The following is a 24,909-nucleotide window of genomic DNA, read 5'->3' as shown; positions in this document are numbered from 1 at the left end:
AGAAGACGTTGGTCAAGACCCAGAACGTGGGAGGTACCGGTTACCGTATCACTTGCTCACGAGTACAAACCACATTTAAATCCTTAAGTCCCTATACCCAGCCAGCGTGCGGAACCAAAGCTCTGACACTCGAGTTTCCGGGCGGACGCGCGAGTATGTTACGATGAGTCGATTGCTTTTGCCTGGCGGAAGTCCGGCGGGGGCGGACCCTGCCCCGGAGGGCGAGGGAAGGTGGCGAGTCTGGGACGTCCTGGTCTGGAAGGGAGGTTGAGGCCCTGGGATTCGCGAGGCCGCGGGGCCGCGCCGGGCCTGCTTGGCCGGGTGTCCGCGCGGGTCGGAGAGTCCCGTCATGTTTACACACGCGGTCACGCGCGCCTTGCGCAAGAACAAGACCCTTCGCTACGGGGTCCCCATGCTGGTGAGTCCGGAAGGAAAAAGTGGGGCGGGATTGTAGAAGGGGTGGGACCTCCAGTTTGTCTGGGTGGAGGTGGCGGGAAGGCTGTCCGGGGAGAGCCCGGGGACTGTAACCTGGGCTAGCAGAGGGCCGGCGGTAGGTTGGAGCTTTTAGGCAGCCCCGTTCTCGTCTCCTCCGGCTGGTCATGGCATCTCGAGTCCGCCCTCCTTCCTTCCCTGCTGCTTCAGAGAGCGACGTGAGAACCGGATTTTTATCCAACCCCTCGTCTATACAGCTTGACGAGACACGGGGTCACTGAAAGTAGTCGGATGTACTTCATTTAACGGTGCGGTTTCGGGCAGCTCCATTTTTCAGCGCCCCAGTTTGTGAACTGGCTTACTTCTCCCAGCCTTGTGAATTGGGGGTTCAGCCCGGCGCCTACACATCGCAGCAGCCCTCACAAGGTCGCTGTTTATATTTTTAAAGAACTCAGGAAATTCCAAGTTCCCTTCCAGGAACCCGGGACAAAGACCAGACCGTAACCTGGGTCCTGCGATTCCAGCGGGCCTGGACTACAGTATTAGAGAAGGACAAAGTCAGAAATTGTCAGACTCAAGAAATATTTTGAAAAGTAGAGGTGACACCTCAGGGATGGACTGATTTGAGAAAGGAATGAGAGGAGCTAAAGATGACTCCAAAGAAGTTGGCTTGAGTAGTTGGATGAAAGGAATTGACATTTTCCGGGACATGAAAGATTGGCGAGGGGCAGGTTGGGGCAGAAAGAGTGTTGGGGTAAAAATCAAGAGGCTTAAAAAAAAAAAGTTAATTTGTAAATACCTGTTAGACTTTTAAGTGGAGATGTCCAATAGGAAGGCAGGTGTTCAGTTCAGGGGGATATTTCCCATTGAAAATGTACGTTTGGAGGTTGTTAGGTCATAAAGGCTGTATCTAAATCCATGGAACTGGGAGACATCATGTAGGGTCTTAGTGTTGGTCGTGAACAGGTAGAAGGTGTGAAGATTGTAAAGGTGAGGAATGAATAGAAGGGAACTGAGAAGGAGTTAGGAAAACCAGGGGTGTGTCTTTACATTGCAACAAAGAGATAAAAAGTATTTCACTTTACAAAAAATTCTTACATATTGACATTGCAAATATTAACTGATTATATATAACAGGTATACAGCTGATTTGTGGTCTTTTGACATGTTGTTTTATTTTTGTTAATCCTCACCCGAGGATATATTTCCATTGATTTTTAGAGTGGGAGGGGGAAAAATAGATAGATAGATAGATAGATAGAGAGAGAGAGAGAGAGAGAGAGAGGCATCCTTGCGAGAGAGACACATCTATTGGTTGCCTCCCGCATATGCCCTGACCAGGGCTGGGGATTGAGCCTGCAACCGAGGTACGTGCCCTTGACCAGAACTGAACCCAAACCAAACCCGGGACCCTTCAGTCCTCAGGACCCTTCAGTCCTCGGGCTGATGCTCTATCCACTGAGCCAAACTGGCTGGGGCTGTGTTGTTTTAATTTCATGTATTTGTTGGGATAGATGTTTTAAATTTTTATGTGGTCAGATTTATTGGGTTTTGAAATTCATGGTCTCAAGGTTTTGTTGGTATTCCAGTTTCAAAATTATAACTTTTTATATGTCATGATGTTTCATATCTTTTTGTATTTTTTAAAAAATATATTTTTATTGATTTCAGAGAGGAAGGAAGAGGGAGAGAGAGATAGAAACATCCATGATGAGAGAGAATCATGGATCAGCTGCCTCCTGCAAGTTCCCCACTGGGGGTTGAGCCCACAACCCAGGCATGTGCCCTTGACTGCAATCGAACCTGGGACCTTTCAGTTTGCAGGCCAATGCTCTGTCCACTGAGCCAAACCAGCTAGGGCTGTATTTCTTTAGTTGGTAATATTATCTATATACAAAAGGCTAAGTGTCCATCCTTCCCTCTGACCGGTAGCTATGATGTGCACTGACCACCAGGGGCCAGATGCTCAACACAGGAGCTACCATGATGCCCACTGGCCATTTAAAAATAAATGGCACCCGGGATCTGGCTCTGACAAATCAACACTGAGCTTCCCCCAAGTGGGGCATAGGCCCCGCCACCACCCCAGAGCAACACCCCACCAAATTGCAGCCAATGCTGCCAAGACCCCATGGCACAAAATGCAGCCCACAACCCAGTCCAGTCCAGAAAGGGTTGCTGTGGGTGCCGGGTAATGATGTCACATAGCAACGCCCAGCTTCCTCTCCATAGCAACTAGCCTCAGAGTTTCTTCAGCCCAGGAACATGACTTGCTTTATAGCCAGGTGCAAACATTTTACACTTTAACCAAATGTTTGTGAAGCTTTTTCACATGCCTCATCTCATTTGATCCTCACAGAAGTCCTGGAGTAGGTAGATAGGAGACTTGGTAGAATCCTATTTTCTTTTCATTAGCTGGAAAACGGAGATTTAGAAAGCTTAGGAACTTGGCCCGACTGAAAAGAAGTAAGAAATTGTGGACCTTGAAAATGACTTCAGGTTTTCTCACTGCCCAGAATATAGTCAAACATTGCTACAGTTAAATATTTTACCCTTTGTTCTCCCTGCATGATCTACAATAATAATGTGCTTCATGTTGATATTTACTGCTGTGTTGCTGACAATTACCTGAAAGAGAAGCTGGGGTGCTTCCCTGGGCTGGAAAAAGTTTAGCTAAATCAAGAAAGCAGATCTAATTAAGTTTATTTTATGTATATAAAAGGCTAAGTTGACTCATGCCTGCGCCATACATATAAAGCTCTCACTGATGCCGATTGTGTGTGTTTCAATCTGTCATTGTTGATCGTGAATTTGGTTGACACTTCTATTATAGAGAAAGGGCGAATAGTGATATTAAAATATTTCTTTTAATTAATCTCCTTTAATGTGCACGAATCCGTGTACTGGGACACTGGTGTTGATATAAAAAGAAAGGTAGAGATTAAACAATGTTTTCCAAATTGTTATACTTTTGCAGCTTTAGGATGAGGAATTAAAGCTCATTAGGTTATTGGAGGAGGTGATAAAGCAGCAAGGACAATTTGAGGGCTCTTTTGAGATTGACCATATACTGAGAAGTATGGCGTATTTCATGAGACTCTTTTCACTTGGTAGGGTAATGGAGAAAAAATGCTCTCCCATTGGTCCTGAAGAAATGAGGCCAGAATTTTATTTCTGGCGTTATCCATTATGATAATGAAGAAGTCATTTATTAAATGGATTTTTTTTCTTTATTTCATGGGTCTTTTGTAAGGATCAACTAATATAATGCTTGTGATGATATTATTTAAACCGTAAGGTTAAGTACAGGTATGGGGTACTGGTTTTGGTATTTGGTAATGTGCTAAAATGTTTCCCAGTACAGTACATAAAACATCTACTCTGAAAGATGAATGGAAGAATAATCTATAGGATTTGTATAATCTGTCACTATTGGCATTTAGATAAGTGATCTACAGGTAGACTGAATTCTGCCCTTCTATTTTGTTTAATTGTTTCCTTCCTTTGTTTCAGTTGTTGGTTGTTGGAGGTTCTTTTGGTCTTCGTGAGTTTTCGCAAATCCGTTATGAAGCTGTGAAGATTAAAGTAAGAACTGTATTTGGGATCGACATGTGTCTGTGTATATGTATGTACTGGTTTAGGAGATCTGTATACTCAGTATACTAAGCAGCTTGAGTTTTATCTAGCTTTTCAAGACTGATAGAATGATTGGGCTCTTGCTTATTCTTTAAAATAACATTAATGATCACTTGGAAATGAATCATGAAATGTGAAGAATTTACTAATCTTTCTCGTCATTCACTAGAAAATTTGCAATGTTGTTAGCTTTCTGCCACACGTGCTCTGATATAGTTGTTTTTAGGATTTAGAAGGGACTAAAGAACATGGGACAACAATTTCACTCCGTTATATTACTTTAGTTATAAATTAGCTATTTCATATTAATACCAGTGATTTTATACATTATATTGCTATGCATCATTAGTAACTAACACTAAAAAATTATTTTTCATAATAAATAGTTATATCTATCTTTATAGGTATGCCTTTGTGGAAGGACTATACTGGTTCATATATATTGGTTGTTTTTATTTTACAGGTGAGGACACTGAAGCTCAGAGAGCTTAAGTAACTTGCCTAAGGTCACGTGGCTGTTGAGGGGTAGAGCTAGTATTCTCGTGCTGTGTGATTACACAATTACTGTCAAATTTAAGCCAAGTTTTACATAAGAACTCTGGTTGATTGATAAGTAGGTAGTTTTTGTTTGTGACACACATTTGATATTGGAGGTTTTTTCCTAAGTAATATATATATATATTTCATTAGCAGACCTCAGTAATATAGGTGCAAAAATAAAGAGTATTCAATGTTCTCAGTTAATTTTATGGTTTAAGAGAAACACCAACTCTAGCTAATCTGAAAGACAATAGATTTTGAATAAATATTACATTCATTTTAAAATAATGTGGTACAGTGGTTTCTGTAAGGGAATAGAGCAATATCATAAACTAAATTAAAAGGTGTCTATTAGCATTCTCCATTATTTTATAGAGGAATTTTTCCCCCTTTTGCTTTAAGATGAAAGTTAAAATAATCTGACTTTTGGAAGTAGAATGACATGTACATTTTTTGTTATTGTTGTTAATCCTCACCCGAGGATATTTTTTTCCCCATTGATTTTTTAGAGAGAGAGGGACGGAGGAAGAGAGAGAGGTAGAGAGAGAGAGAGAGAGAGAGAGAGAGAGAGAGAGAGAGAGAGAGAGAAACATCAATATGAGAGAGACATATCCAGTGGTTGCCTCCTGAATGCTCCCTGACCAGGGCTGGGGATTGAATCCACAACCCTTCAGTGCTTGGGCCGATGCTATAAACACTGAGCAACATTGGCCAGGGCAGACATGTACATATTTGAAAAATAATTGAATATTTATCATATTTATTATGTGTTAGGTCCAATAGATAAAGATTTAAGAAATTGGTTCTTACAAAGCTTATAGCATAATCAAGATTAGAAGACATCTAAATATAAATATGTACCCAAATATATAACAAGTAGAGGTCTGGTGAGCGGATTTGTGCACCAGTGGGGTCCCTCTGCCTGGCCTGCAGGGATCAGGCTGAAACTGGCTCTCCAACTTCCCCTGAGGGGTCCCGGATTGTGAGAGGGCATAGGCCAGGCTGAGGGACCCCACTGGTGCATGATTGGGGCTGGAGAGGGACTGTGGGAGGGCTCCAGGGTGTGTCCGGCCCGTCTCGCCCAGTCTTGATTGCCCGACCCCAGCAGCAAGCTAATCTACTTGTTGGAGCATCTGCCCCCTGGTGGTCAGTGTGCGTTATAGCGACTGGTCGAATGGTTGGAGGGGCTTTTATATATATAGATGCTCAGAAAAAAATGCTATATTAGAATTTTGCATAAAACATCACTAGAACTTCAGTTTAGACTTGGGAAGGATATTCAAGAAGGTTTCCTAGAGGTATCAACCTTTGAATTAAAGTTTTAAGAATGAGTAAGAGCTAAATGGTAGAAATGATTATTATTCTACTAGAGGCCTGGTGCACAAAATTCGTGCACGGGGGTCCCTCAGCCCAACCTGCACCTTCTACAATTCAGGAGCTCTCAGAGGATATCCTACTGATGGCTTAGGCCCACTCCCCGTGGTTCTCTGCACTCTGCGGGGCCTGGAGGTTTCCCTGCAGCCATGGAGATGAAGCCCCCATGCCCTGCTGTCGCTCTCTGCCTGCTGCCGCCATGTGCCATGTGAAGGAAGCCCCAATGCCCTGCAGTGTGCTCTGTCTGCCCGGCCTAGGGGCTTCCCAGACACGGACACACTAAGGAAGCCCCCATGCCCTGTTGTCCAGGCTCTGTCTGCGGGACCTGGGGGTGTTCCCACCGCCACTGTGCTAAGGAAGCCCCCAAGCCCTGCTGTCTGGGCTCTGTCTGCCATGTCTGGGGACTTCCCTGCCACTGCCCCACTAAGGAAGCCGCTATGCCCGGCTTTGCAGGGCCTGGCGGCTTCCCAGCTGCCGAGATCAGGAAGCCGCCATGCCCTGCTCTGCTGGCACTGGAGTCTTCCCAATCGCCTCAGCGACCATCAGGAAGACTCCATGCCCTGCTCCTCAGCCGGCTCCTGGCAGCTTCCCGATCGCCACGGCGACGGCCCTGCTCCTCCGCTGGCTTTTGGCGGCTTCCCCATCGTCGGGGCGATGGCCCTGCTCCTCTGCAGGCTCCTGGCGGCTTCCAGATCGCCATGGACGGGCCCTGGTCCTCCGCTGGCTCCTGGGCTTCCCGATAGCCACGGCGACGGGCCCTGGTCCTCCACCAGCAACTGGCGGCTTCCGGATCGCCACGGCGACGGGCCCTGGTCCTCCGCCGGCTCCTGGCGGCTTCCCGATCTTCACGGCGACGGGCCCTGGTCCTCCGCTGGCTCCTGGTGGCTTCCAGATCGCCGCTGCAATGGCCCTGCTCCTCCGCCGGCTCCTGGCGGCTTCCAGATCGCCGCGCAACAGGCCCAGCTTCTCTGCAGGCTCCTGGGCTTCCCGATCGCCGCGCGACGGGCCCTGCTCCTCCGCCGACTCCTGGCGGCTTCCCCATCTTCCTGGCGATAGCCCTGGTCCTCCGCCGGCTCCTGGCGGCTTCCCGATCGCCACGGCGACGGGCCCTGCTCCTCCGCCGGCTCCTGGCGGCTTCCCCATCTTCCCGGCGATAGCCCTGGTCCTCCGCCGGCTCCTGGCGGCTTCCCGATCGCCACGGCGACGGGCCCTGGTCCTCTGCTGGCTCCTGGAGGCTTCCCCATCTTCCCGGCGACAGCCCTGCTCCTCTGCCGGCTCCTGGGCTTCCCGATCGCCACGCGACGGGCCCTGGTCCTCCACCGGCTCCTGGCGGCTTCCCGATCGCCACGGTGACGGGCCCTGGTCCTCCGCTGGCTCCTGGCGGCTTCCAGATCGCCGCTGCAATGGCCCTCCTCCTCCGCCGGCTCCTGGGCTTCCCCATCGCCGCGCGACAGGCCCTGCTCCTCCGCCGGCTTCTGGCAGCTTCCCCATCCTCCCGGCAAGGGCCCTGCTCCTTTGCCGGCTCCTGGGCTTCCCGATCACCTCGACAGGCCCTGCTCCTCCGCTGGCTCCATGTGTGCAGGGCCTGGCCGCTTCCCGATGCCGCAGCACTAAGGAAGCAACCATGCCCTGCTCTCAGTGCTCTGTTTGCTGGTGGGACAGGCCAGACACTCCAGCAGCGGGGCTGAGGGGACTGGGCGCCGCCATCTTGTGGGTATGGGGGCCGCCATTTTTGTCGCGGAGTGACACCTAATTTGCATATTACTCTATTATTAGATAGGATAGCACAGAGGGGAGGGAGTATTAGGCATATGGTCGAATTTTCATCTTAGAAATATCTCCCCTGTAACAAGAGGACGGGATGGATGATGGTGTTTGGGGGAGCAAGATGGAGGGAAGAGATTATTTCAACTGGAGGTGAAGAGACCTGTTATGTTGCTTTGGCAGTAGACTAGATGAACAATAATGGAACCTGAAATAAAACATGTACAATGTAGAGAGAAATAAACGGGTTTCAGAAAAAAGTTTAGCAGCAAATTGATAGTATTTGGTTACTGATGTGATTGATGTACATAATATAAAAATATGAATAAATCTCAGATGATTAGAGATTTTGGTTATGAGGATTTGCATACTCTCTCTGATTGGCTGGTGGGTGTAGCGGAGTGATGGTTATTTTGCATATTACTCTTTTATTAGGTAGGACACACAGACACACACACACATATATTTTATATATATATATATATATATATATATATATATATATATATATATATATATATATAAATGTTATTTTAATGACAGATGGAAGGACACTTACAACTGGATTAGGGAGTTAACCAAAACAGATCATACTACAAAACATAGAAAAAAGAATTTGAGATTGGGAGGAAAAGAGGAAGTTGGGAGAGCTATTATAAACAGAGTTCTTCCTGTTGGGATTCATGATCAGTGTAGATCCTAAAACGAGAGTTACCCCTTCTGGCTTTCCAACTTGATTTTAAATGAGGTTTCTTTTTATTAATTTTTACAATAGATTTGGTCCATGGACTATACTTGCTGACCCCATGATTCTTTCATTGCTAGATGGTATTCCACTAAGTATTAAAATTTTTTAATTATTTTACCTCTGATAGACATTTGGGTTGATTGGCATTTTTTTTGTCTAGTGAAAACAGTGCTGCTCTGAACATTCTTATTTGTTTCTTATGTTGCACGTGTACAAAAAAAGAATTGCTAGGGTATAGGGTATGTATATCATTTCTAAACTATTTTTCAGAGTGATTGAATCAATTGTAGGGGAGGAAAAATAATTTTCCCTTTACCTTTCCAGGTTCTTGGCTGAGATTCTCCCTGAAAGACAGATTAACAAGAGAAAAACAGAAGTTTAATAATATGTATACCTCCTGTATACATGGGAGATATCCAGAAAAACTTAGTAAGACTTTTCCCAAAATGGTCCAAGCCATCACCTTAAGTACCATCTTCAGCTAAAGAAGGATGTTTGGGGAGTGGGAACAGTTATGTGAAATTAGTGCATATATTTGAGGGGATGGTAGCAATCTAAATTTGTTGGGCTCAAAATTCTGTATAGACCTATTAGAAAAAGAACATAATTATTTTACTCACCTTTAAAAATAATATTTATTTATCATTTGCTTGATCTATTACTTTCTGGGAAATATATGTTAAGTTCCTATAGTATGTTTTTTGTATTTCTTATTGTGTAAATTTCAAAGCAATTGTAGTCACATAATATTTTATAATTCTAACATCTTGAAAAATTGTTGTGTTTATCAATATAAAATGTTCCTTTTTGATGCTGTTTGCCTTGAAACTTTTGTCCATTAAAAATATTGCTATGTTTGAACGCCCACCCCCACTAGTATTTTTTTGTGTTGTATCATTTTTGTATTCTTCTGCCTTAAACTTTGTGTTTTCATTATTTTTTAAGTACATTTCTTATAAGTAGTATGGAATATAGCTGGATTTCTAAAAATTTCAGTCAGAAAAATCCCTATTTAATAGACGAATTCAATATTTATTGGGATTATTGGTATGTTTGTGTGCATTTCTATCACTCAAAACAGTGATAGAGCAAACCTCAATCAAGTAGAAGGCAAGAAAGAAGAAATGAGAATATAATAATAGTAAAATTGAGGTTCAAAGTAATCTCTCGATAATCAACATTGAAGAAGAGTTTCATTTTATTTTAGCATTTTAAATTGCTGACAACAGTCTTTTTTTCTAATTCTCATCCCTTTGTAAGTAAGTTGTCTTTTCACTCTTATTTTTCTTTTCAGACTTTTTAATCCTTAATATTCTAAAGCTTTGCTTGACTAAGAATGGGCTTTTGTTTATTTTCTTATGGTTATTTTTTATTGCGGTATTTCAGTCTAAGGATTTATTTTTTCTATATGTTATTCATTTAATTACTGATTAATTATTTAATTACTAGAGACCTGGTGCACGCAATTCGTGCACGGGGGTGTGTGTCCCTCAGTCCAGCCTGCATCCTCTCCAATCTGGGACCCTCGAGGGATGTCTGACTTCCCATTTAGGCCTGATCCTCCTGGAGGATCGGACATCCCTCTCACAATCCAGGACTGCTGTTTCCCAACTGCTCGCCTGCCTGCCTTCCTGATTGCCCCTAATCGCTTCTTCCTGCCAGCCTGATCACCCCCTACCCACTCCCCTGCCAGCCTGATTGCCCCTAACTGCCCTCCCCTGCAGGCCTGGTTCCCCCAACTGCCCTTCCCTGCAGGCCTGGTTGCCCCCAACTTCCCTCCTCTGTTGGCCTGGTCACCCCTAACTCCCCTCCCCTGCAGGTTTGATCGCCCCAACTGCCCTCCCTTGCAGGCCATCTTGTGGTGGCCATCTTGTGTCCACATGGGGGCAGCCATCTTTGACCACATGGGGGCAGCCATCTTGTGTGTTGAAGTGATGGTCAATTTGCATATTACTCTCTTATTAGATAGGATTGCCCTTATTCCATTCTCTTTACTCTCTAATTCTGAAACCTCTAATAGACATATGTTGGAACTTTTGCATCTAGCTTTCATAATATATCTTTTCTTTCATTTATCCCATCTCTTTGTGCATCATTCTAGTGTAATCCTCAGGTTGTATTTCTAGTACTAATTTGATCTTAAGTTGTGTTCAGTCACATTCAGCTATCCCAAAGATTTTGCCATACACAGGTAATATGGCATCAACTCCTATTTACTACTGTGGAATCCTGTTTAATTTTTTCATAGATACTTCTTTGTTTACAGCATATGGAAGGTGTTCTCTTTTGTTTTTAAGAGCAACATTCTATTTATTAGTATTTTTATAACATTTCTAAGTAATAATTTAGGGTGGTAGTTAATAGCATGGACCTCTGGAAGCAGAGGGCCAAGGTTCAGAGTCAAGTTCTGCCTCTTTGAAAATTATTCCAACTCCCTGTGTCCTATTCTTACTTGTGATCATAATAATAATACTTACCTCAGGTTTTTGTGAGGATTAAAAGAGATAATATTGTATGTGCCAAAACGCTTGGCACATAAAACAAGTACTCAGTAAGTATTAGCTGCTCTTAGTAGTGGTAGTGGTACTACTACATCAGTTACCGTTATGCGATTGGATGGATGGATGGTGGGGATTTTGCCATGTGTTTATTATCTGCCATGCCATCCTAGCCATCCCTTATATAACTTTAAATTGAAAATTAATTCTACAGACTTAACATATGGCTCTTCTTTCTTTTTTTTACAGATTGATCCTGAATTAGAAAAAAAACTGAAAATGAATAAAGTGTCATTGGAATCAGAGTATGAGGTACAGTGTTAATAAAGTCTCTCTTTAACAGTCTTCTTTGTTAGTGAATGGTTCTGTCTGCCTTAAGGTAAACTTAAATTATTAACAGTGCAGAAAAAATAGTTTATCTTTTTTAAAAAATATATTTTTGTTGATTTCAGAGAGGAAAGGAGAGGGAGAGATAGAAACATTAGTGATGAGACAGAATCATTGGTACGGTGGTCCTGCCTGCCCCCCACTGGGGATCAAGCTCACAAGCTAGGCATCAAACTGTGACCTCCTGGTTCATATGCTGATGCTCAACCACTGAGCAACACCAGCCGGGCAAAAAGTATTTATCTTAAGTATATGGTATTGGGACAACTGTGTAGTCATTTGAAAAGAAAACAAAGATGGATCTATATTTCATATACCATTTTTTCCGGCGTATAAGACGACTTTTTAACCCAGGAAAATCTTCTATATGCCCAAGTTGTCTTATACGCCGGAAAATACGGTACTATAAATGAATAAATTCTAGATGGATCAAGTATTTAAAAATAAGCCCTGGGTTACTCAGTGGTTAGAGTTTTGGCCAAGCACTGAAGGGTCATGGGTTTGATTGCAGTCAGGCCGTGTACCTGGGTTGCAGGTTCGATCCCCTGCAACTGTCAGGGTGCATGTGGAAGGCAACCAATTTTTTTTTTTTAATATATTTTATTGATTTTTTACAGAGAGGAAGGGAGAGGGATAGAGAGCTAGAAACATCGATGAGAGAGAAACATCGACCAGCTGCCTCCTGCACACCCCCTACGGGGGATGTGCCCGCAACCAATGTACATGCCCTTGACCGGAATCGAACCTGGGACCTTTCAGTCCGCAGACCGACGCTCTATCCACTGAGCCAAACTGGTTTCGGCAAGGAAGGCAACCAATTGATGTCTCTCTCTCACATCCATGTTTCTCTCTCTCTTTCCTTTCCTTCCTCCCTTCCATTCTCTCTAAAAATCAATGGAAAAAATATCTCTAGGTGATGATTAACAGAAAAATAATAAAAGAACAAAATGCTAAAAGTACTAGAAGGAAAAAAATGAACATTCTTTTTTGTGCTCTTGAATCAGAAAAGCCTGTTTAAAATAATGTGATACCAAACCCAGAAGCTTTAAAAGTAAAGTTGATGAGTTAGTTCATACTTAAAAGTTTAAAACTTCAGCCTAAAAAACAAATAATGTATATAAAGTCACTAGTTAAGTGAGAAATCCTAAAAATATTATTTATCCTATGATGAATTAACTTATCCTATCTAATAAAGAAGGAATATGCTAATTGACCCTCACAGCATTTCAAAGATGGTGGCCGGTGCCCACAGCCAATAGGAGGGAATATGCTAATTTACTGCCCCGCCCTCAAAGATGGTAGTGCCCACAGCCACAAGATGGCAGCGCCCAGTCCCCTCAGCCTTGCCGGGGTGGCAGACACGTGGCCGGCCTGGCCGCTCCGCGCGCCTGCCTCCGGAGTTCCCCAGTCCCCTCAGCCCCCCAGCCGCCCAGGGCTGGCTTGAGGTGCAGGCAAGCCTCGGATGCCAGCTGCCCAGCTGCCCAGGGCTGGCCCGAGGTGCAGGCAAGCCTTGGATGGCAGCTCAGGGCTGCCCAAGGCTCAGGTAACCAGGGCTGGCCGAGGCTTGCGCTGCTGGCAGTGGCAGCAGCAGAGGTGTGATGGGGCGTCACCTTCCCCTGATTGCCAGGTTGCCTCCCAACCCCAGACTGTGAGAGGGGGCAGGCCAGGCTGAGGGACCGCCCCCCCCCTCCAGTGCATGAATTTTCATGCACCGGGCCTCTAGTTGAAATATGAAGAACGCATGCAAATCAATGTGGAAAAGTTCAGCCATTCAGTTGGTCAGTGGGAACATGGGCAAAGCAAGTAAAGAGTTCAGAGAAGTCTGGCTGGTGTTGCTCAGTGTTTGAGTGTCAGCCTATGAACCAGGAGGTCAACGGTTCTGTTCCGGTCAGGACATGTTCCTGGCTTGTGGGCTCCATCCTCAGTAGGGGTCGTGCAGGAGGCAGCCGATCAATGATTCTCTCTAATTTCTATCTAAGATATTTCTATCTTTCCCTCTCCTGTCCTCTCTGAAATCAATAAAAATATGTTTTAAAAAAGATTCAGGGGAAGGGAAATAAATATATTTCTTAAACATATGAAGAGATGCTCAATTTATAATAGGAATGTTAGTTAAAATTATAATGAGACATCACTTTCTACCCATTTTATTAGCAAAAATCAAAGAGTTTAATAAGTAATAGAGAATGTGAGGGAGAATGTTCTCTATCTCCTTTAGTTTGTTCATTTTTTTAGCTGGATTATACAAGGGTAGGCAAAAGTAGGTTTGCAGTTGCAACTATGTGAAACACAGTTTATTCTTCTAATATTATTTATTTACTAGAGGCCCAGTGCACGAATTCGCGCACGGGCAGGGAGGGAGTGTGGGAGATTGGCCGCTGGCCCCAAGGAGGGAGCCGGCCTCAGCCCCCCTGGGAAAGGGGCTGCATCCACTGCCACCCACCACCCGGTTCCCTGTCCCAGCCTGGGCCCGAAGGCCCCGGCAGGGTCGGAAGAGGAGGCGACAGTCGCTGGGCCAGGTGCGGAAGGAATGGACGCCAGTGCCGCCGTCGGCTCCCTGCCACTGCGTAGTTCCCCACCTCCCCTCCGCCTCCTCCCTCGCCGCCACCGCAGCGGGTGGGTGGCCCCCGGGGAAGAGAGAGGATGGGAGTGAGACAAACCCTTGTGTTGAGGGCTGACTTTCAGTAGATCGCAGCGAGGGAGCTGCTCTCTACATACAAAACCCCGACCCAGAAGCAGGTTTCTACAAATGGTTTAGCACCAGGGGCCGATGGGGCCGGCTGGCCAGGGGGAGGGACTGTGGGAAGTTGGCTGTGGGAGCGCACTGACCACCAGGGGGCAGCTCCTGTGTTGAGTGTCTGCCCCCTGGTGGTCAGTGCTCATCATAGCGACTGGTCATTCCAGTCGTTTGGTCATAACGGGTGCTTAGGCTTTTATATATATAAATCAGTGTATTATTTATCTGTACTATGTAAACCTACTTTTGTCCACCCCTGTAATTTTCCATTTCTTTGTGTGTTTGGACATTTTTATTGAAAGGTGGACATTGTGAATAATACATTGAAGAAATTTGAACTTTTAGCAGGCAGTTTAATTATTGGCTGATCATTTTAAACTTAGTTTATGCTTTATAAGGGAGAAACTGTGGAAAGGCTTTGGTGTTTCCTAAACCCCTCTTTGTAGGTCTCATTCTACAAACTGTCTCCCCAAAGGATCTTGTCAGAGCTTACTTAGTTTTAAGCTTTGTTGGGTGAGTCTAAAGTAGGTCTTTCTCTTGGCATAATTCTTACTCCTAAAGAGCAGCCTTTTTTGGGGTCTCAACTGGATGTCAAGGTGGCAACTAGGTATTAAGTCCACTCTGACAGGGCTGAAAATCCAGTATTGACACAGCTTTTCCTCAGCACTTCTTGACTCTGTTCCCCAGTCAGTTCTATAGCAGTTGGCTGTTAACGAGTGAGCCTTAGGTGATCTTGCTCAGACATGTACAGCCTAAACTTCAGTGATTACGTGTTTTGCAGAATCAGTAATGCTGTGTGTATTGCAGAATCCTATAGGGAATCTTTTATTCTCTAAAGATCTCTGAAGACTGGAGCACTTTAAATGAAGTTGTTCTGTCAACTTTGCATCCCATCTAAGAATTATTCTTAAATTATCATGAGCATGTGTGTCTATGTTATCTGGATGAAGACCATTATCCTTTCTTAAAACCTTTTTATAAATTGATCATTTCATAACTATACTTGAAAATTTACTTTTTCTTGCACATTAAATTAATAAAATTTTGCTTATCTATCTATCTATCTATCTATCTATCTATCTATCTATCATCTATCTACTTAATATAAACTGATAAAACTATAAGTGAAATTTAGAGAATGATTTCACTCACTTCCCTCTTATTTTGTTAAAACCTATAACTTGCTACTTCTCAATATATAAGCACTAGGTCAGTAGTGATGCTGTGGAGGGTTTGTCTCAGAGTAGATTTTAGTTCTTTTAGAAACCATAGAAATTGATAACTGAAGAAACCATGTGGATCATTTGGGCCAACCGTTTTATTATTACTTATGAGGGAATTAGGGTCCAGAAACCATGTGGATCATTTGGGCCAACTGTTTTATTATTACTTATGAGGGAATTAGGGTCCAGATAGCCCAAGGTTTACAGCTCATTAGTAAAAGAATAAAGCTTAGAATTCAAGTGTCAATGTAAACGTATTTCTTGTCTCTGGACATAAGGTGGCCTGTGTTCTCTGAGCCTCTTTTTCTATTTAATTCACTAAATTATTCCAGAACAATGAAAGCAGATGAATGAAAGTTACTGCAAGAAGGTGAAGAAACACTCATGTTCTTTGCTTTTATCCTACTTTTATTCCTGGGAGACACTTCACAGTAACTGAAGGTACAGGGATCCAATTGTAGTTGACTAGTTGAAAGAGCTTTGCTCATGGCAGCTATAAGGAATGTCTTTTCATTCTTAAACCCATGCTCATTTCTCAGGTGCAGGACAAATCATCTTGATCTTTTTTTTTTTTTTTTTTCCCTTCCAGGAGACTTCAGGGTCTCCACCTTTGTTCTTTTCCTCTCATTTACTACTATCACTCATGCTAACCCATGCTAGTCATTATTATGCTGGACCAGCCTTCACAGTCAGAGTTTTGTTTTCCTAGCTTCTTCCCTTTCTCTGTGCTTTCAAAAATAAAGCATGTGCACTCTTTTTTTCAATTTAATAGAATAATTTATTCTGATGGAGGAAAAAGTAGGCATTTACATAAATAGCAAGTAAGAAAAATTCCAAATCCTAAGAAATATGTTACTTCTTGTTATGCTTGATATGCAGTGATTTTTTGTTGTTGTTGCTAACATAATTGAGGGCCTACTGGATTCTTTCCATTCACTTATTAATTCATTCATTCAGTGATGTCCTAATCAAAGCCATAGGACTCTTATATACTTTAATTTTTGTGGCTCTATAGAAAATAAAGGATTCTGCTTTTGATGACTGGAAGAATATTCGAGGACCCAGGCCTTGGGAAGATCCTGACCTCCTCCAAGGACGAAATCCAGAAATCCTGAAGACTAAGACAACTTGACTATGCTGGTTCTTTTTTTTTTTTAATGTTGTCAACTGATTTTGCACTACATACTCCTATCTGGTGGAAAGAAAATTCCAGATCTGCAGAAACCTGGTTGTGAGTAATTTAATGACAGATAATTATGATTAAAAAATCAGGTTCAAGTTTTTGCTTCCCAACTCTGCCATTTGCAAACGTATATTTTATAGCACTCAATAAAAGTGTGAACATTGCTAAAAAACTGTCATTTGTTTTTCCACTACCAAATACATACCCATATTTCTTTTCTACCAGTCACTGGGGCAATATTTTGATACTTCAATTTTATTCCCAATGAGAACTATAGGTCTGGATCTAAATTCTCATAGTAATACCGTATGTTAAACCTACGTAGGAAAGTAATATTGATAAGAATCTTGTTTTTAATTTTAGTATCTTACATGGTGTGCTTAATCAGTCTCCAAAGCATCACTTAATGATTGTATTGATACCATCAATATGTGTTAAGATAATTATATTGTTTCTGGTTAAAACAGAAGTGATGAAGTATTGCATATTATATGCAGTTACGAAAAATTTGTTCAGATAATCCACAGATGACTATAGTTTGAGAAACATTTATTTAAGGTATGCTTTATGCCTTAACATGATTACATGCAAATTATTATAGTTTTTTTTTAACTTAGTGTTTGCTATGATCTATTTTATTTTATTTTTTATTGATTTGAGGGGGGGGCAGGGGAGAGGGAGAAAGACAGAAAAACATCGATTTGTTGTACGACTTATTTATGCATTCATTAGTTGCTTCTGGTATGTGCCCTGAATGGGGATTGTACCCACAACCTTGGCATGTTGGGACAACGCTCTAACTAACTGAGCTATCTTGCCGGGCCAGCATTTGCTATGATCTAAATGCTAGGCAAAAGGGTAGAATTGAGAAAAGTTAGTCTTTTTTGTACTCAGTTTTCTTTCTGTTAGCCTTCTTTCCCTACATAATTGCCAACTGCTTGCAGGCCTCCCCCCTTCCCCCCATGGGCCAGCCCCACTCTTGATCGGCCCCCCTCACCCTGATTGGGGGCAGGGCCAGCTGGCCAACCTCCCACGTTCCCTCCCCCTAGCCGGCCCCGCCCCATCGGCCCCCATCGGGGCAGACCAGCCGGCCCCCAACCGTGCATGAATTTGTGCACTGGGCCTCTAGTATAATAAAAGTGTAATATGTTAAGTGTCTGACTGAACTGTCGACTGCTAGACCAAGCACTATGACATGCACTGACCACCAGGGGGCAGATGCTTCGACTGATAGGTTAGCTTGCTGCTGGGGTCTGGCCGATAGGGACTGGGCAAGAGGGTCAGATGTGCCCTGGAGCCCTCCCACGGTCCCTCCCTGGCCAGCTGGCCCCAATCAGCCCTGATCGCCGGCCAGGTTGAGGGACCCCACCTGTGCACGAATTTGTGCACCAGGCCTCTAGATTACACATAAAACTTTTAGGAAAAAATTAAGTTATTAGGACCTAGTGTATAGTTCTTAACAAAAAGTTCATAAAGAAAAACTTGTAAAATTGGACACGTCATCAAATTAAAAACCTTTGCTTTCCAAAAACCCTGTTGGAAGGATAAAAAGGCAATCTTCAGAATGAGGAAATATTGTAAGTCACATATCTGGCAAAAGACGCATATTTAGGATAGATTAAAAAAAACTCTGAAAATGAAACATTTAAAAAAAGCAAACAATCCAATTAGAAAATGGGCAAAAGACAGAGACATTTTACTGAAGAAGATATATGGATGGCAAATAAACTCATGAAAAGAATGTTTGACATTGCTAGCCATTGGGGAAATACAAATTTAGCTTCCATCGATAAATAGCTACACATCTGTTAGAACAGCTAAAATTTAAAAAACCAACAATACCAAATGCTGACAAGGATGTGGGGAAACTAGATCTCACACATTGCTGATATGATAAATGGTGTGACCAGTCTGTAAAATGTTTTGGCAGTTTCTTAAAAAACAAAATAGGAGATTTCTGGTTTCCAGTTCAACATTATAGGAACCTTGGAAATCATAACTCCAATCCTAACAGAGAAAAAAGCTGAAAAACAAAATCCATGACTATTCTTTAGTCCATGAAATAACAGGTCACAAGACAGAAAACCCCAGCACTCTGACACTTGAGACAAATACAGAAAATCACACTTTACTGGAAGGGAAACCACCACTGGGAATAATTTAAAGGGTAATTTACTCATTGCCAGGGACCAGGCTGGGGGTACACGTTTGTGAGTTTTACTTCCTGGAGTCCACCAGATCCTCACAGCGACTATCAGAGAAAAATGTGTTTTCAGCAGGGAAGGGGAAAGTAGTCATTCAGAAATATGCCCACTCCCTGAATTCTGTTCTCTTGAAGAAAAGCCTGGCCTCAAAGGAAATTGTTTCGCTAGAGCCAAATCACATTGGGTTTTACCAGAACCTAACCAAATGGGGTAAGGGAAATACCCAACTCCAGCCCCCTCTAGCTTTCCTGTCTCACCTAAATGGGAGTGGGGACTGAGAAGCAGTTGTGAAGGTCCATCTCAGGGGCCCATGATCACTAAAAGACTGGGACCTAATCATAAGACCATAGAATGTCCCCTCTCCCTCCGCATTAGTGCTATGTCATTCAAGTCCAGCGGGTATCATGTCCAACTCAACAACAAAAACTACAAGGCATGCTACTAGTAAAAGAAGCACTGTTTGAAACAAAGCAAGCATTAGAATCATTCATATATGGCAGGGATGTTGGAATTATCAGACTGAGAATTTAAAATCACTGGTGAATAGAGCTTAGAGCTCTAATGGAAAGAGTACACAATATGTAAGAACAGTTGGGAAATGTAAGCAGAGAGATGGAAGTTTTGAGAATAAAAAGGAAATTCTAGAAATTAAAAACATCAGAAATGAAGAATGCCTTTGATGGGGTCATCAATAGGGCAGACATGACTGAAGAAAGAAAACGAAGGAGGGAAGGAAGGAAGTAAAAAAGAAAGGAAGGAAGGAAGAAAAACGTGAGGGGAAGGGAGCAATAAACATTTAATTTCAGGCAAAGCAGTCTTCGGAGCAAGGAGAACTTCAGGGATGAAGAAGGATAAAGAAGTAAATTCTCCAAGGAGAACAATATTTAATGTACTTGCATCTAGTGACACAGCAGCAAAATACTTGAAGCACTAAAACCCAAAGTTGTTTTTTTTAAAAAAAAAAAAAACCTGAAAAAATTGGCAAGCCTTTAGTTTTACCAAAATAAAAACAACAACTCCTTATTAAAATCAGGAATGAAAGAGGGACATTACTAGGAGCCTTAGGGAAATAAAGAACTATGAGGGAATGCTCTGAACAATTATATGCCAATAAATTAGATAATTTTGATTATATAAATTACTGGAAAGACAAAAACTACCAAAACTGACTTAAGAAGGAATATAAGCCCTGCCGGCATGGCTTAGTGATTGAGATCGACCTATGAACCAGGAGGTCACCATTTGATTCCCAGTCACGGGTGAGGGTACATGCCCGGGTTTCTGGCTCAATCCCCAGTGGGGGGCATGCAGGAGGCAGTTGATCAGTGATTCTCATTGATGTTTCTCTCTCTCCCTTTCCCTTTCCTCTCTGAAATAAAAATATATATATATTTTTTAAAAGGAATATAAATCTGAATAGACCTATAACAAATAGAGAATTGAATTAGTATTTAAAAAATACCCACAAGAGCCAGCCAACACGGCTCAGGGTTTGAGCATCGACCTATGAACCAGGAGGTCATGGTTTGATTCCCAGCCCAGGTTACAGGCTCCCCAGTAGGGGGCGTGCAGGAGGCAGCCAGTCAATGCTTCTCTCTGATCATCGATGTTTCTCTCTCTCTCCCTCTCCCTTCCTCTCTGAAATAAATAAAATATTTTAGAAAAAAAAAATACCCACAAGAAAAGCCCAGACCCAGATGGCTTTGTTGGTGAATTCTACCAAATATTCAAAAGAAGAATTAGTACTAATTTTTTCAAAATTAGTACTGAACTTTCCCCCAAAAATAGAAGAGAATGGAACACTTCCCAGTTCATTCTATGAGGCTAGTATTATTATAATATAAAAACATCACAAGGTAAAGACATCACAGAGTTACTGAGCAATATCTCTTTTTTAAATCTTTTTTCAGTTTAATTAATTATTTTTTATTGATTTCAGAGAGGAAGGGAGAGGGAGAGAGAGATAGAAACATAAATTATGAGAGAGAATCATTGATTGGCTGCTTCCTGCACATCCACACTGGGGATTGAGCCTGTAATCCAGGCATGTGCCCATGGCCAGAATCAAACTTGGGATCCTTCAATCACAGGCCGACACTCTGTCCACTGAGAAAAACTGGCTAGGGCGACCAATATCTTTTAAGACTGTAAATACAAAAATGCTCAACAAAATACTTGCAAATCAAATGCAGTAACATATAGAAAGGATTATATAGCATGATCAAGTGAGAATTATTTCAGGAATGCAAGATTGATTTAATATTCAAAAATTATGTAATACACTATGTCAATAGACTTAAGGACCAAACAACAACAAAATCCACATGATCATATCCAGATGCAGAAAAACATCACAAATTTTGACATCTCTTCATGATAAAAACAATAAACCAGTAGAAAGAAACATCTTCAACCTGATTAAAGGCATTGACAACAACAATAACAAAAAAATCTATCTCACAGCTAAGATACTTCATAGGCAAAAAAATGACTACTCTCCTCTAAGAACACAGAGAAGACAAGAATGTCTGCTCTCATCACTGCTACTCAACGTTGAACTGGAGGTTGTAGCTAGGTCGATTAAGGAGGGGTAAAATGAAATAAGCATCTAGACTGGAAGCAAGTAAAATGACCTCTATTTGTAGATGCCCTGATCCTGTATGTGCAGAACATTCTAAGGAATCCACTAAAAACTATTATAACTAATAAATGAGTTCAGCACTTATAGGTGTATTCACTTACAAGGGTGGCAATAGGATTTGGTAAGACTCAACCTCAAGGGCAGAGAATGTTCTTTTAATTACCCTGCCCAATCTTTCCTCTCCTTTCTCACAACCATGCTTTCTGAGCTGACCTGCTATGGAAGGTCTTTCCAAGCTCCTGGTAAGGAATTAATATGTTGATTTAAGGCATTGGTACCTTTTGCCTTTGAGAATCCATGAGAGCATTTCAGTTTATAATGCAGTTGATTGGTAATGTTATCATTGTTTTTTACTTCCCCAACCTAAAGAAAATTCAGCTTCCTGATACAAGGTATTAATAATCAATGTAAATTTTACTGAAGGCTTCATAGAGAAGAGACAGTTTACACTGCACACCATATAATGAATAACTTAGGAAATCCTCTTACTAAATGTTTCCCACAAAGTTCATCATGAGCACATCCTCTTCTCACTTGGCCATTTTCCTATGTAGGGCCCAGCCTCGATGGATCCTGATTTTTCTGTTTCTGCATCTTCTCTTGCTCTTAACCAATACACTCCCAATGCATGCTTTTCTCCCCCTAACTCATTACTCTCATATGCACAGCAAGTCAGCTTTCCCCAGCTCCTGCAAAGCTCGGCGCCTCTCTCCAGATCCTCTGCACATAAGCTCCTTTCCATCTCAGCAACCATAGTGAGGAACATTATATTGTGTGAATTAAATATACATATATTTAGTGTATATGTGTGCATTATCTTGGGGAAGTTATTTAGCTGCTTCCTGCCTCAGTTTCCTCAGGTGGAAAATGAAAATGATAATAATAGTAGAGTTAATGTGATTTAGTTATGTAAGGCTCCTAGAACAATAATTGGCATAGAGAAAGCACTCAGTAACTGGCATAGCTATCATTATTAAATAGAAAAGGATTATTAGTGACAACAAAAGCTCTTATCAAAACGTCACATCTAAAATAGTACTTTAGCCCTAACTGGTTTGGCTCAGTGGATAGAGTGTTGGCCTGCAGACTGAAGGGTCCCAGGTTCGATTCTGGTCCAGGGCATGTACCTTGGCTGCGGACACATCCCCAGTGGGGGGTGTGCAGGAGGCAGCTGATCGATGTTTCTTACTCTCTATTCCTCTCCCTTCCTCTCTGTAAGAAATCAATAAATATATTAAAAATAAAATAGTACTTTAATAATACTGCCCAGCCATTTATTAAATTGATAGCAATTAATCCTGTGTGGAAAGATGTCTCTAAGTGATCTCATATATACCTCCTGCAAACAGCTAAGTGCAGTGGGAAACAATGCAAACTAGCAGACCTGAATTGGAATCTTGGCTCTGTCCGTTTGTCAGATTGCAAACTGTGTGATTTTACACAAATTACATAACCCATTTGAGTTTCAGTCACCTCATCTGTGAATAGGAATTTTGTAGTTGTCTGTGTCAATTAGGCAAAGAAAAGATAGGTGATAAAATGGTAGCTATTATTATTGACTAGTAGATGGAAAATAATCTGTTTACAGATGGTAAATATTGTCAAGTCATTGCTTCAAATAATTCAGTGATACAATTTTCTCTGGTTGTTTAGAAAAACAACCTTTTGACCCTTAAATGTTTAACCTGCTGGAAGTATTACAAAATGATAGAATGAAAGTGGACAAAAGTTTCTGAGATGGGATTTCTGATTTCCTCTAAATGGTGAATGGACACTAAACTTTGAGTACTGAAAGGTTAAGAGGCCTAACTTTGGTCTGTGGTGCTCCCATCAGAAATCACCTTGGTGTGAGAAAGCCTTGGAGTCACTGCTTGACACCACCAGAGGGCGAGCTAAGGCCATACAACACTGAGTTTGGGACCTAGAGGAGATCTTAGGGACTGTCCCAGATTTATGTCAGACCACAGGTCCCAAGGAGGGAATGGATTTCATAGGAAGGCTATCTTGTCTTATGACACTGTGCTGTGTGTGTGTGTGTGTGTGTGTGTGTGTGTGTGCGCGCGCGCTCTTCCTAGAACATGTAATAGGTAGAAAATCAGCATTCCCACCTTTTACCTTCCAACACATCTGGCTCCACTCCCAAATCCCAAGCCCCATTTCTTCCTCTCCTCTGTTCATGAGGAATGAGAACTTGGGAAAGAGAGGGTTCAGTTTTGAACTGCTTGTGGCTGATGAAATAATCTTGAAATAACTCATTAAAATTTTTAGTACCCAGATGGACCTATATTTCATTTCATATCCCAATCTATATCCAGAGAGATCAAAGTCCTGAAACCATTTATTCTTTTCTTATCTGTTATGACAAATGTTCCCCCCAAACCCTCAAAAGAGTTGGTTTAATTTCACATTGCCATCCCCAGATCACCTACCACCTCAATGTGTAGGTCTCTCCCAAAGCCCAGAGCTGCTGCAGCAGGTAGATAATGAGGCAGGGGGAGGGGACAGGAAGAGGAGCACCAGCATAGAAGGCCTCTTCTATTTGGGAGACTAGATTCCTGGCACTTTTGCAACTAGAGTCTTGGAGTTAGTTTTTTCCTCAAAGTGACACACTACCCGAGTTATGCTCAGTTTTTTGGCGAAGTTTGACACACAAAGCTCAAAAGGTTGCCATCACTGCCCTAGATCACCTTTTTGGATTTTTATTACCCAAGTTATAAGAATATTACCAGTGGCATACAGGAAGCTTAGCCAATGTGCAGTCAGAAAAGGTGTTTCCTCTATAGTTCACACCAATCGAGGGCTGGGCCCTGCCCAGGCCTAAAGCCTCTGGCCAAAGCTTTAGGCCTGGGCAGGCCCCTCCAGCTCCCTCTGATCACCGGCTCAGCCCCTGCCTAGGCCTGCCCAGGCCGAAAGCCTCTTGGGCAGTAGCGGACCCCCAGCTCCCTGCGATCGATTGCAGGGGGTCCACTCCTGCACCAGGCCGAAGCAACCCCCAGCTCCCTGTGATCCGTCGAAGGGGGTCCGCACAGGGTGCCTATGTATGCAAATTAACTGCCATCTTGGTTGGGTTAATTTGCATACTCGCCCTGATTGGCTGGTGGGCGTGGCTTGGGCGTAGCAAAGGTGCGGTCAATTTGCATATTACTCTTTTATTAGGTAGGATTGTGTTTTTCTGGGAATGGGAATTAACCCAAGCTTAACTCCTATTTCTGTAAAATGAAAAAGATAAAGGGTTAGATACCCTGATTCACCATGATTTGCACTGAATTTTGTGCTGGAAATGGGCTCACTTAAGCTCTCTTGGATTTCATCAAATAATGAATATTAGATTTAAATTCAGGTTTCAGCCTCTTTGCTCAAATCAGTTTTATGGTATGCTACAACACACAAAAACACACCCAGACGCTGGGGATTAGGTTCCAGATAGGCACTTATTTACAGTAGGAAAATAAATCCTTTGAAGAAAAAATACTGGAAACATGTATACTCTGAGGCTAGTCAGAACACTCAGGGAATGGTGTCTCCTCCAGGATGGCGTTTGT

The 24,909-nt window shown here is 42.6% G+C and overlaps 1 protein-coding gene across 1 annotated transcript; it reads left to right on the top strand.

Annotated features, from left to right (window-relative positions):
• The first annotated feature begins 205 nt into the window (after positions 1-205).
• On the top strand, positions 206-16,695 carry COX16 (cytochrome c oxidase assembly factor COX16). Its single transcript, XM_079767863.1, has 4 exons — positions 206-418; positions 3,946-4,017; positions 11,242-11,304; positions 16,355-16,695. Exons 1-4 carry the CDS (start codon positions 350-352, stop codon positions 16,469-16,471), a joined length of 321 nt encoding a protein of 106 aa, XP_079623989.1. The 5' UTR covers positions 206-349; the 3' UTR covers positions 16,472-16,695.
• Positions 16,696-24,909: the final 8,214 nt, after the last annotated feature.

Source organism: Cnephaeus nilssonii, assembly GCF_951640355.1.
Source record: "Cnephaeus nilssonii genome assembly, chromosome: 4".
Classification (NCBI taxonomy): domain Eukaryota; kingdom Metazoa; phylum Chordata; class Mammalia; order Chiroptera; family Vespertilionidae; genus Cnephaeus; species Cnephaeus nilssonii.
This window is presented reverse-complemented; position numbering and strand designations above follow the sequence as displayed.